Here is a 13,210-nt window from a genome sequence, read left to right as displayed (position 1 = left end):
CCGTCCTCTGCTGGGACTTCATGGTACTGCACCCACTCACTCCCCACAGTGGGACAGTTCATAAAGGGTCCATTTCACCTCCGTCACCAAGAGACAGACAAGATAGAGGAGGAATGATGTTTTGACAATGTCAAAGATGTAGGGCCTGGTTTGACTTGATTGGATTTTTTTTATTTAGTGTTTTTTTTTATTTGATGGATTTTATTTAAGCCATTTTTACAACATTTTATCATGACATTAATCTTATTTTTTATATTTAAGATATTTAATTTGTACAGGTATGTTAATACCAGTAATGTCCCCATTGAAAACCCCCCAAACCTAATTGTCTCTGTCAATCAATCAATCAATCAATCAATCAATCAATCAATCAATCAATCAATCAATCAATCAATCAATCAATCAGTCAGTCAGACGTCACGAGACATGTTCATCCGAATCAGACCTGTGTTACAGGAAGTTCACACTGGTGGCCGTGGGAGGTGGTCACGTGGTTACATTTTGCCACTGCCTCATGGAGATTGTCAGTTCAGTCATTTCATTTCCTTCTGCACAGAGCTCCAGTGATTCCAGCACACACCAGGAGTGTTTCATGTGAATTAATTCATCGACACAGATTGTGTGTGGGTGAATCATGTGTTTTGCTTCTGGTTACTTTAGATTTGCTTTTTTCATGATCTGATCTGATTGATTTTCTTCCTCCTATAACAAATTAAAAAAAAACTAAATGTATGGAGTATAGTAGAAATCTCTTTTTGGTGACTTGTTCTTAAAATACACTTTTCTAACATAAAATAGCAAGTTTTACATGATAAAATCCATATACAGTATATTTATTCTAGATATTTTCTGTGTCAACAATCTTCAAAAAGCTGCAAACTACACATTGAGTAAATATTTTATTGAAACACAGAAGTGTCTATAAATCCGGTTCGGGAAAGACAAACTGGGGATTTCATCGCGCAAATTGTTTCAGCACATCACGCGTTTCTGAAGCAAAACGGTTCCTCTTAATGTTTCAAACAGCAACAAGAACGTTGAACTTGCGGCCTGTCAGTAAAAGAACCCAGAGATCTCCCCACTGCAGCCGCGTTGTCAAATATTGAACAGGCCCTATTGATTACAGGCAGGGACAACAAGAAATGGGTTATATTTTGTTTACTTATGTGACTAGAGAGGTGGGCGGGACGTTTGCCCGTCTGGACCAATGGCATCCTCAAAAGTGTTGACGGGTGTAGATTTCAACCAATGACTGTAAAGTACAGCTGGACAAACACAACCACGAAACAACAATTTCTACACCTCGACGTTTAGGCATAGAAAGACTGAATTTACCCGATTCTAGTCTGTAACGTGAAGTACGTGGTGAACAGTAAAAGCTGTAGTTCAAGGTTTTGTAGATTTTTGTGGGGATTCCTCTGCTGTGTTGTTTCTAGTGACACCCCGGACCGGAAAAGAACTGTTTCCCCGCCACAGCTGGTTTGCGGATTCCCCCCCGTTTGTACTTGAAGTTGAGGGGTGAGTGTGTTATAAACTCTGTTTGCTCCAGGAATCAAAAGAAGACTGAAAGAGGGGATAACGTTCAACGTTTTTCCTCCCTAAAAAGTTCGCTAATAATCATATGTTTTAATTGCCCCTCTCATGTCAAAGTGATAAATTTAATGCTCCCCGACATTAGTTGGATTATAGCCTAGAAAACGCAGTTTTTAACTATTAGTTTCACACACGCACTGGATGGTATGTTTACACTGACTACAATAACAGACCTTAGCTTATTTAAGATAGTTTTACACCGTTATGTATAATCCTAGAAACATTTAATAGTCATCATCGTAAAATTGTAATGTATTAGCTTGTCTGTCTAATGTGCTGCAATGTTTAATATTTTACTTCATGAAAACGTTTGTATTTTGGGAGAGAGTTCGGACTGGAGCGATCAAGCGGCGGCGCGTCGAGGACGTTTGTTCTCATGTTGCATTCAAATACCGACTCTGAGCCCGGATTTTTAAAAACTCAGCGCCGCTCAGAAATGGGTTTATTACGTCATGTCCATGGCTGATCAACTTTCTTTGTGTTGTGAGCTCTTTATTTCCTTGCTTCCTTGTGATATTTCATCACTTGGGAATAATTATTTTAAATTTGTGGTGAGAAAAAGATATGCAATGTTTCACTACATTATTATATTTCTGATTATATCTTTATCTGCATTTAACTTGGGAGCCACTTGGTTATTTTTAATGAAAATGTCATTACTTTTGTGTTTACTGTTCAAAAATTTTTTTTAAAATGAAATGACTGTTTTGACTTTCATATGTAATTTAATAAATACTGTAGGGGTAATGAAATCAAGATTACTGAAAAACAAAACAAAACCCAAGTATTGGTTCTCGATGCTTTATCATATTCAATATTTTAATGTAACCACTTCCCATGGGCTCACCACCTGTGGGAGGGGCCATAGGGGTCACGTGCATTGTTAGCAGGGCGGTGGCCAAAGGCGGGGACCTTGGCGATCCGATCCCCGACTACAGAAGCTGGCTTTTGGGACGTGGAATGTCACCTCTCTGGCAGGGAAGGAGCCCGAGCTGGTGTGTGAGATTGAGAAGTTCCGTCTAGATATAGTCGGACTCACCTCCACACACAGCTTGGGCTCTGGTACCAGTCCTCTCGAGAGGGGTTGAGGCCTTGGAGGACGGGGCGTTGCTGACCTCAACTCGGGACGTTGTGACTCGGTGGGGAGAATACTTTGAAGACCTCCTCAATTCTGGCGACACGCCTTCCCATGAGGAAGCAGAGTCTGGGTTCTCTGTGACAGAGGTCACCGAGGTGGTTAAAAAGCTCCTCGGTGGCAGGGCCCCGGGGGCGGATGAGATCCGCCCGGAGTTCCTAAAGGCTCTGGATGTTGTGGGGCTGTCCTGGTTGACACGCCTCTGCAACATCGCGTGGACGTCGGGGACAGTGCCTCTGGATTGGCAGACTGGGGTGGTGGTCCCCCTTTTTAAGAAGGGGGACCGGAGGGTGTGCTCCAACTACAGGGGGATCACACTCCTCAGCCTCCCTGGCAAGGTCTATTCAGGGGTTCTGGAGAGGAGTGTCCGTCAGGAAGTCGAATCTCGGATTCAGGAGGAGCAGTGTGGTTTTCGTCCTGGCCGTGGAACAGTGGACCAGCTCTACACCCTCCGCAGGGTCCTTGAGGGGGCATGGGAGTTCGCCCAACCAGTCTACATGTGTTTTGTGGACTTGGAGAAGGCGTTCGACCGTGTTCCTCGTGGGGTTCTGTGGGGGGTGCTTCGGGAGTATGGGGTACCGAACTCCTTGATAAGGGCTGTCCGGTCCCTGTACGACCGATGTCAGAGTTTGGTCAGCATTGCCAGCAGTAAATCGGATTCGTTTCCAGTGAGGGCTGGACTCCGCCAAGGCTGCTCCCCAGTACACTGGCGCAGCTGTGAATATATACTGTAGGTGTGTGTGTGTGTGTGTGTGTGTGTGTGTGTTTGTATATACACACATACACACATCACTTGGAAAAAAAAAGGGATGAAAATGAGATGATGACCTTGACTTTGAGAAAACTGGGTCAAGGTCAAATTTGAACTTTTGTACACTCAGGAACCAGATAAGAGAGAAAGACGAGGGAGAAGGCCAGTGTGACTAAGACCATAGATCAAAGCTAGTGCTTTGATCTATGAAAGAAGGTCAGGGTAATATTTAGAATTCAGGGGTGTCGTGGGATGTTGCATTCTCTACATACTGTATTTATATTTACTGCATCCTCTTCTCTCACACCAACTACCTTCATGTCCTCTTTCACTACATCCATAAACCTCTTTGGTCTTCCTCTTGGCCTCCTGCCTGGCAGTTCAAAACTCAGCATCCTTCTACCAATATGTCCACTATCTCTCCTCTGGACATGTCCAAACCATCTCAGTCTGGCCTCTCTGACTTTATCTCCACAACCTCTAACTGATGTACTCATTCCTGATCCTATCCTTCCTGGTCACTCCCAAAGAGAACCTCAGAATCTTCATCTCTGCTACCTCCAGCTCAGTCTCCTGTCTTTTCCTCAGTGACACTGTCTCTAGACCAAACAACATCGCTGGTCTCACCACAGTTTTGTACACCTTTCCTTTCATTTTAGCTGAAACTCTTCTATCACACATCACACCTGACACTTTCCTCCACCCATTCCATCCTGCCTGTATACGCTTCTTCACCTCTTTTCCACAGTCTTCATTTGCTCTGGAATGTTGACCCTAAGTACTTAAAATCCTCCACCTTCTTGATCTCTTCTCCCTTTAACCTCTCTCTTCCACTTGGGTCCCTCTCATTCACACACATCTACTTTGTCTTACTGCGGCTATCCTTCATTCCTCCCCTTGCCAGGACAAACCTCCACCTCTCTAGCTTCACTTCAACCTCTGCCCTGCTCTCACTAAGGATCACAATGTCATCTTCAAACGTCATAGTCCATGGAGACTCCTGTCTAACCTCGTCTGTCAGCCTGTCCATCACCATAGTGAACAAGAAGGGACTCAGAGCTGATCCCTGATGCAGTCCCACCTCCACCTTGAACTCCTCTGTCACACCTACAGCACACCTCACCACTGTCTTACAGTCCTCATACATGTCCTGCACTGCTCTAACATACTTCTCTGCCACTCTAGACTTCCTCATTCTTTTCCAGTTCCTGAGTGTAAAAAAAGTAAAAATTTGACCTTGACCTAGTTTTCCCAAGCTCAAGATCATCATCTTATTTTCATCCCCTTTGCCGCCCAAGTAATGTGCTTTTTGTTTCATCCCACTATCTGCAACGGTTGCGAAGATATTTGATGGACTAACGGACGGACGGACGAACACACAAACGCTGACAATTACAATACATCACCGCTTTGAAGTGGGATGTAATCAGTCTGATGCTGAAAGGAGTGAAATACATTGAGTTTTTAATCACAGGAGACAAACCAATCAATAAGAGATTCCAGTCGTTCTTTCCTGTTATGCAGTTGAGGTGTTTTTGTGCTTTTTATGTATTATTTTGTAAATAACACGTGTCTTTAGTTAAAGTTGCCGGATGAAGCAAGTCATCTGCCTTTGGTCCTTAGAAATTGTGATTTTCAGTTTTTTCAGATTCCGTAACGTGACTGTCGTAATTCCTACATTCGGCTGACATATGAATGCCGCTTCAGACCACGTGATCGACCCAGCTTTCTAACGTTAGCAAGGTGGCTAACGAGACTTAGCTAACTTGAGCTACGTTGCATCACGGCACTAAGTAATCCCCACCGGAGGAACAAGAACGCACAGTCTTTGCTGTGTACTTGCAAATAACTTTTGTGTAGCGTTACACTTGACGGCGAACGCTGAGAGCACGATGCCAGGTAATTCCAACCTTTCAAACATTGTTTTGACGTTTTGTCTTGCGCGTGTAAAGCTGTGCTACCCCTGAAGTGGATGCTTGTTTTGTTGACCTGTTTCCCCGATGCTGCTGCCATGCTGTAGCAGCGTGCTAGCTGATAACGACGACTTTGGGTTCAAGCATTTTAACGGGGATGGAGTTTGACCTCAACCACTTGTTTTTGTGTGTCAAAAACATACACGTGTGTTTCTTTTGCCACACTGCTTACGTGTAAGTCGTTTTCATGTCGGTTCGCTAAACTTTAGTGATAGAAATGGAGCCGCCCGCCCCAGTCTACCCTTTGTTGTTGCTGGGATAGCTTTCACCTTAGGCCCGCTCATTGACTGCAAAGCTACGTGTGCCTGGCTAGCTTCTTAGCTGCCGCGAAGTTGCTACTTAGCATTACCTCGGCTAATACCATCCAATCCATTGACCAACTTTCCAGGTAGGCCCGGACACCTGGTTAGCGGGTTAGCTATCAGATGACATTAGCATCCGTTAACGACGACACAGCTGCTGCTAGTTACGTTTAGCGCTCCAACTGTTTCATTACATAAGCTGCTATATAGTTTATTAAATGCATTTCAAAACGGCGCTGGACACAGTCGATGAAGTTAAACAAGCCCATTTTAGCCACTCCATCGACTATGTTTTTATTATCAGCATTATTTCTTTCACATTTGGGTTTTTTTTTAAAACATGCCAACTACTGCACATTTTTGGGTTTGTTCAACGATGTAATGAATGACTCAAGGTTTTCACATTAAATTCTGTGTAATGACCTTTTTGAACTCGTTTTATTCCTCGCCTCGCGTATTTTGTCATACATTGTTTTTGATTTCAATATTTTCACGATTAATTATTGTTTTAGGTATTTGTGTCTTTTTCTGTTCTTTCCCCAACAGAAGTCACTCAAGAAACGCTGAAAGCAATTTGTTTTCTTAATTTTAACACTTTAATTACAAATTTTACAATATTTGAACTATTCAGCATTTATTTCTTAATAATAACTTATTTTTTTCTATAAAACAAATATAAATGGGATGGGGTTTTGGTGGTGATTGGAATCTTGGATATGTCAAAAATTAGCAACAAAATTTATTTAATTTCATTAGCATTTTTTAAATAAATCAAAATACTCCTTCTGGACGGCTTCATTGTCAAAAATGCCCCATTGACTTCAGTTAAAATCTTTTAAAAAAAAATCTTCCTGCCATTGCGGTATAAAACCACACATTCTTTAATATTAGCATTTAATTTTGAAGGAAAGTTGTGATATTTGACATGTACTGAATTGAGTCATCTGTTTTCCCATTGTAGGTGGATTCATGAAATTCTTGTTTTTTGCTATTCATATTTAATTGAAATAAAATTTATATTTGTTAAAAAGTGGCTCAGTGGTAGAGCGGTCCAATGTTCTTAAGATCGGCGGTTCGATTCCTGCTCCCGCCCAAAAAAAACACCCAGAGTGTGAGCTGACAGTGGGAGGTGTCAGCTCGCCTCCGATGCACTGCCGAGGCGCCCTTGAGCAAGGCGCCGTCCCCCTTCACGAGTTGCTCATTTGGGGCGCTCCATAAAGGGGCTGCCCGCCACTCTACCTCCCCCTGCAAACCTACAGGCCCGTGTGTGTGTGTGTGTGTGCGCGCATGTGCTACAGGGGCCTGTACAAACTAACCATTAATGCATGCGTTTGCAGTATTTACTAACTATAGTGTGGTCTCAATTTCCCTCTCGGGATCAGACCAGTATCTTCTTTTCCTTTCGGCTTTTCCCATCAGGGGTCGCCACAGCGAATCAATTGCCTCCATCTAACCCTGTCTTCTGCATCCTCTTCTCTCACACCAACTTCCTTCATGTCCTCTTTCACTATCACACTAACTAGCTTCATGTCCTCTTCTAAGTAAAAAAATAAAATTAACGTGTAGTTTAGACATTTAACTAGCATAAAAAGGGTTAAAAGTCTAAAAGTGTAGTGTTTTTAAGCAGGATAAAGGTTATCAACTGAGTTATGAAAAGAAATAGCAAAAATATTGATGTGTGATGAGTTTGTCATTTTTTTGTGCATGTAAATTTTTGGCAGAAAATTATCCCGAGTAGCAAATTTGACAGGGGCAAAAGGTTTAGGGCTTGACTTGAAGTCCTTCAAATATCGTTAATTTATAACAGTGGTTGCTAAAAAACACGTTTTGATTGTAAAATTTACAGTCATTATGTGTACCCCTCATACAATAATTTTTTGTTTAGAGTCCAAGTCACAGCAAAAGATTAATTTTATAAGTATTTACCGTGAAAGTTTTGTGTTATCAGTGTAACACAATTGAAATCCTTCAACAATCATTAGATTATTAGGGAGAATCCACAAAGGCCCATAATAGTAAATACAATGAGTTAATCAATAATCATGACATGACATTGAGGAAGCCAAGTGTCTCTAACTAAATATTAGATGTTGACCAGTGCATCATTATGCAACTTGACCGTGTCCAGTGGAACATGCAATGGATTAATGGCACAAAGCTCCCAGGGTCATCTGCTGTTCCCTCCTGTATTGTGTAGAGGCAGGTTTAAATATAGTTTGTAATCAATGCAGCACCAGAGATCTATTTGCATTTCAAAATGTTTATTTTATCAACTTCCAGAAAATTGTGATAACCCATCACACCCCAAAAGGGTGACAAGGTGGCGCCGCACAACAAGGGAGGTCCGGGTTCGAGTCCCACTCAGTGCGGAGTTTGCATGTTCTCCCTCTGTCAGCGTGGGTTCTCTCCGTGTCCGCCAGCTTCCTCCCACCTCCAAAAACATGCGCTTCAGGTTAATTGGCCAGTCCCAAATTACACAGAGAAGTGAGTGAGTGGGTGTGTGCGTGTTTGTGTGTATACGTGTAGCTCTGCGGTGCATTGGCCCCCACCTCATGCCCTCTGTCAGCTGGGATAGGCTCCAGCTACCCATGACCCGCGTAAAGCGGATGAAGTGGGTAAGAAAATGAATGAATGGGGGAACACCAAAAGCATTTGAAGTTCCTATTATTATTCCAAAACCCAAGTTTTGTTTTTTCATTGACATCTTGTTCTTTTCACGATCAACTTATTTTCTTACTTCTCTTCCTGAAGTGTATCATTGAAGGAAATCCATCTTTGCAGTGTTTGTTGGAGTCAGACCTCAGACTGTGTTGTGCATAAAACTCTCTATAATCAATAAAGTTATACTCTACTCTATATGCCCCAGTCAAAAGGATTTTAAGCGCCGTGGTATGTGGAAGCTGAAACACTTTGATATCTTGGCAGGGGCACCCGCTCAGCTGGTCCAGAGCTTCATGACAGTCACATTATCTTGCAAAACAAAATATTACTTCGTCTCTCACCCTGATCATCACCAGTGTCTAGCATATTGATCAGAGAGATAACCAGAAACAAACAAAGAGAGCCTCTCAATAGCCTCCTTAGAATATACATGGTTATTGAACCCCTGAAGGTTGTTTTTGTGTGTGTTGGCTCACACGTTGAGACAGAAATAACAGGAGTGGGCACCAGTGAAACATTATGCAGTGACTGCATGTCAGGTGGGTGAAGCTACTGGAAGTTTGAGGAAGTGGGTCAAACATAGAAATGTGTGTCTGCATCTCCAGGTTAATCCCAGGGCTGCGGTCTGTGCCATTTGTTGAGGTCATCATGGATCCAGCCTGTGGAAGCTGACAATCTTAGAGTTATGTCATTATTTAGTTATGTCATTATTATTATTTAGACATTTTTAATCAGAAGGCGGTCACTCTGCCGCCAAAGCAAGGCTGCATATAATTTTTTATATTTTTTTCATACTTGGACAGATAATCATGATGATAATCATGTCTTGCTGCAAATGAAGTGAGTAGAAGGATGGAGGAATAGGGCTGGTTGTTTGTCTCTCACATGTCATTTCTGGAACAGAGTTCAAACATAATGCAGTATTTTTAATAACACATCTGTCAAATGAAAAGCACATAGGCTCAAGAGGGCCAGGCATTTGTTTGGATTTTAACCATTTGGATTCTGCTTTTCAGTTCAGCTTCTTGACAATGCTTTTGTTGTTTCTGGAGGATGGGGGACAAAACAGTCCACATGCTTATTTCACAGGCAAAAATGTAGTTTTTAAAAATCTTTTTTTTTTCTTTACTGGTACCTTTAATCATGAATGACTCATTCATCAATCCTTGTCATGTCGTGGCCTCGCCATCTCTGCCTTAGCGACAAGAAACTGGGTGCAAGTGTTGGCAATCTGTGGACGTACATCTACAAAATTAATGTATAATAGTTCAGTATTCACATTTGACCGTAGTAATTATTTGCTGTTGACAAGAGGACAACATTTAATGGTCACCCAAATCAAACTCGGTATACTTTCTGATCTGAACAATGAAAGCAATGTACTGAAGCTGCACGTCACCACAGGAACTGGAACTACAATGCAATGAAATTTATTTGTAATCAATTTTTGGCAAAGGATCCTTATTTTGTCCTAAGAAAATCTGACAGCGTCGGCTGGATTTTTGTGTGACAAAGATATTTTACCACCAAAACAATATTCATGATGTAGAGATTGGTGAATAAACACAAGACAGAAGTTTGTTTGTTTCAGGGTGATGAACCCGGCTTTTTGCTCATATATATTTTCCAAACCTGATTTGCATTCGGTGGTGTTACAGCTTCAGATGACGCAAGATGAAATGTGAAAGCACAGAATATCCCGAGGGCATCATAAGTGAAGTCTGGATTACACTCCAAGGAATTCAGACAGAAAGTCCACATGAAAAGTCCACCGTGTTCCTGCCACAGCTGCCAGAAAGCTGGTGAAGCATCTGTCCTGAACCTGGACACGAGTTCCTAAATGACTTGTTGTTTTTCAGTACATGAAAACTTTTTTATAAATTATCTGAAAGCGGCAAGACAGATGTGGCTGCATTACATTTACAACACTCTATAGTCACATTGACACAATGGTTCATTCTGCTTTTGTACCATTATTGTTATAAGCTTTGCGTTTCTTTTTGTTTTCGGTTACATTTCAGTTTAGTTGGCCGTGGGTCACTGTTTGTGTCCAGACCCTGGGGTTCAACCAGTGCAGTTTTTACATCTAAAAAGCTGTTATGATTTGAAAATACCAAACACTCTATTGAGCCTTTACACTCAGGTTGGGGAATGCTGAACAACAATCTTTCAAACATCACTGATTAGACTTCAATACCAGAACAACAAAGGATTTCACATTGCTTGGCCTCAATAAGGTAAAAAATATGAAATGTATGGGTTTTGTTTTCTGGTCTCATGCAGCTAGTTGTCTGGAGTTGGTTTAAGGAAGATATATTGTGTCTTCCTTAAACCTAAATGGTTAGGTCTTAACCATTTTTCTAAATTTTCAGCGGTTCTCGTTTGCAGAACCGGCTGAAATGAGCGGTCCAGAGGTGGCCAAGACACCTGGAGGAGGAGCTCCTGGCAAGGAGGGGAAGGAGCCAGTGGCCAACGGACATGCAGGGGAGGGCAATGACGCCAACCCGTTCGCTGAGTACATGTGGATGGAGAACGAAGAGGAGTACAACAGACAGGTTTGTGCCGTAGAAATGGAAAATGCAGAAATTTAAACCGTCTGTCCTTAAAACAAATAGGTATATGGGATCTTTGTTTCATTTAAAAAAAAGTTTTGGTACGGCTGTACGGTGGTACATTGAGATGGGATCTTCTATATGTTGGTGTTCCGGACTCAGTCGGAGTCTTTCCAGAGATCATAAGAACGATCTGATCAGAATACATCGACTCTGAGGAGAGGGGACAACTGTCTGGGGCTGAGTGTGAGGAGCAGCAGGATGAGGGTGATGTAGATGCTGTGATGAAGCATCTAATGTTCTGTTCAGGACCGATACCTATCATTATCATAGACCGTCTGGCTTTACGTAATTCCTCCTTCCAGCTGTTTGTCTTCTTGCTTGGCTGGATGTGTGGTGTATTAAATGCCACAGCACAGAGAAGATTTGTCTCAGGCTTGTCTCCTAATTGATGGGCTAAACTAAAATGTTGTACATCTCTTCCCTTTATTTCCCAGGTTGAGGAAGAGCTCTTGGAGCAGGAATTCTTGGAACGCTGCTTCCAGGAAATGCTGGAGGAGGAGGACAAGGATTGGTTCATCCCTGAGCGAGACCTCAACAACCAGGGGGTGGGGCAGCTGCAGCAGCAGCTCAACGGCCTGTCGGTCAGCGATCACCACAACAACCTGGAAGAGGTGGCGGTGAGTCGGCGGCTTGTCCCCCCTCCAGCTCGCTTTGAAATGTGTGATACGGGTCAGAGGTTTAAAGGAGGCTTTTTTTCTGCTCCTCTCGATCTGCAGAGGAAGAGCATCTTGAATCCTGAAGCGAAGGAGTTCGTCCCGGGGAAGAAATACTAGGAGTCCCCCTCACCCCCATGGAGCCTCCACATGCACACACACACGCAAACCGGTCCTCGTATACTCTCAGAGACTCTGGCGGCCACGACCGCGCACACACAAATTCTCACATGCACACACACGCACATACACTTACACACAAAGTCCTTTGCATGTTGGCTGGCCCAGTTGGGGGGTGGGGGGATTTCTTTTTGTTTTTGTTTTTCATTTTTGTTTCTTCGATCTTTTTATTTCCTGTTTGTTCTTGTAAACTGAGGGACATTGGGATCAGGGGTGGGGGGTGGGTGTAAAACCAGCACCGCTCTGCTGCGAGTGCGAGCATTTCAGATGATTCTGTTGGTTAACAGAGACCGCAGACCTCATCAACGTCCCCTCGAAACCGAGGCAGCTACTGTGGGAGTGATGCCAAGCGGCAAATTTTCAACAAATTCCACCACATCGAATTGAAAACTCACTTCACAGATTTGTCGATTTGTGTGTTGCACATTTGAAACTGCATCACCAGAAGGTTTGAGGGTTTCCATGACAGGGGAGGTTGGAGAATGACTAACATTTTAAGGGGACTTGATGGGTCTCTGCCGTGTCTCTGTGTATTTTGTCATGGTCGGTCAAACCCGTTCACGTTCTCTCCAGTGATGTCAGGAACTCCCGGTGACATCAGAGCTAGAAAGGCAACATCTCCGTATTTGCAGTGGCTTCATTCCAAACCAAATCCAGACCCCACACGACCTGCCAATTTGGATTCAAGTTGATCTCAACATCCGATCATTTTTACTAAAATTATGTGGAAGTTTGATCTTTTGTCCAGCTTCAAAGAGTATAAGTTGTGAGTTTCCTGATCAGGCTGAGTTTAGCAAGGAAGTGTCATTAAAGAGGGAACAGTAATATTTTTTTTTTTACATCATTAAAAACTTTATTGCCCTTATTTCATTCCCCCCCCCCATAACTTTTGGTTTGATGCAAGCATTTGGAATTGGCCTGGAACGATGCCATTGTCTTTCTACTGCAGTCATTTTTCACAAACTCCAGCATCAGATCGAGTTTCTACGTACGAATCACGCCAAACAACTTTTCCTTTTTTTTCATCATGTTTTTTTTTTTGTCTCTACTGGGTAAATAAAATGGTGTCCATCAGTCCTGTTTGCAGACAGAAACGCAAGGGAACAGTTCTGTCACGACCAATCAGAATCCAGCATTCTGGCTTCTGGTTGCCTCGGTGTTCTGCATTTTGTAGGCTGGCTTCGTTTTGAAAGTCCTCTTTTAATCGTAAACCTTCATTGTGGTCTGGTTTTCAGAGAAGCGTCACCTCCTAGTACAAGTATAATCTCCGTTAAGTTGTGAGCCAATAGGAAACGTATTTGTGAAAGATCATTTTGGAAACCAAGATTCTAATGGGCTGTAAATGAA

At 42.6% G+C, this 13,210-nt stretch overlaps 1 protein-coding gene across 2 annotated transcripts; it reads left to right on the top strand.

The window, feature by feature from the left end:
* Positions 1 to 1,270: 1,270 nt before the first annotated feature.
* On the top strand, positions 1,271 to 13,090 carry paip2b (poly(A) binding protein interacting protein 2B). Of its 2 annotated transcripts, none has more exons than XM_068308645.1 (4): positions 1,271 to 1,518; positions 10,804 to 10,970; positions 11,465 to 11,647; positions 11,747 to 13,090. In XM_068308645.1, exons 2-4 carry the CDS (start codon positions 10,815 to 10,817, stop codon positions 11,801 to 11,803), a joined length of 396 nt encoding a protein of 131 aa, XP_068164746.1. In that variant the 5' UTR covers positions 1,271 to 1,518; positions 10,804 to 10,814; the 3' UTR covers positions 11,804 to 13,090. The 2 variants fall into 2 exon arrangements, with proteins under 2 accessions (XP_068164746.1, XP_068164745.1); XM_068308644.1 differs by lacking the exon at positions 1,271 to 1,518 and adding an exon at positions 5,218 to 5,378.
* The last annotated feature ends 120 nt before the right edge of the window (positions 13,091 to 13,210 follow it).

The sequence above is a fragment of the Antennarius striatus genome, chromosome 23 (genome assembly GCF_040054535.1).
Source record: "Antennarius striatus isolate MH-2024 chromosome 23, ASM4005453v1, whole genome shotgun sequence".
Classification (NCBI taxonomy): Eukaryota; Metazoa; Chordata; class Actinopteri; order Lophiiformes; family Antennariidae; genus Antennarius; species Antennarius striatus.
This window is presented reverse-complemented; position numbering and strand designations above follow the sequence as displayed.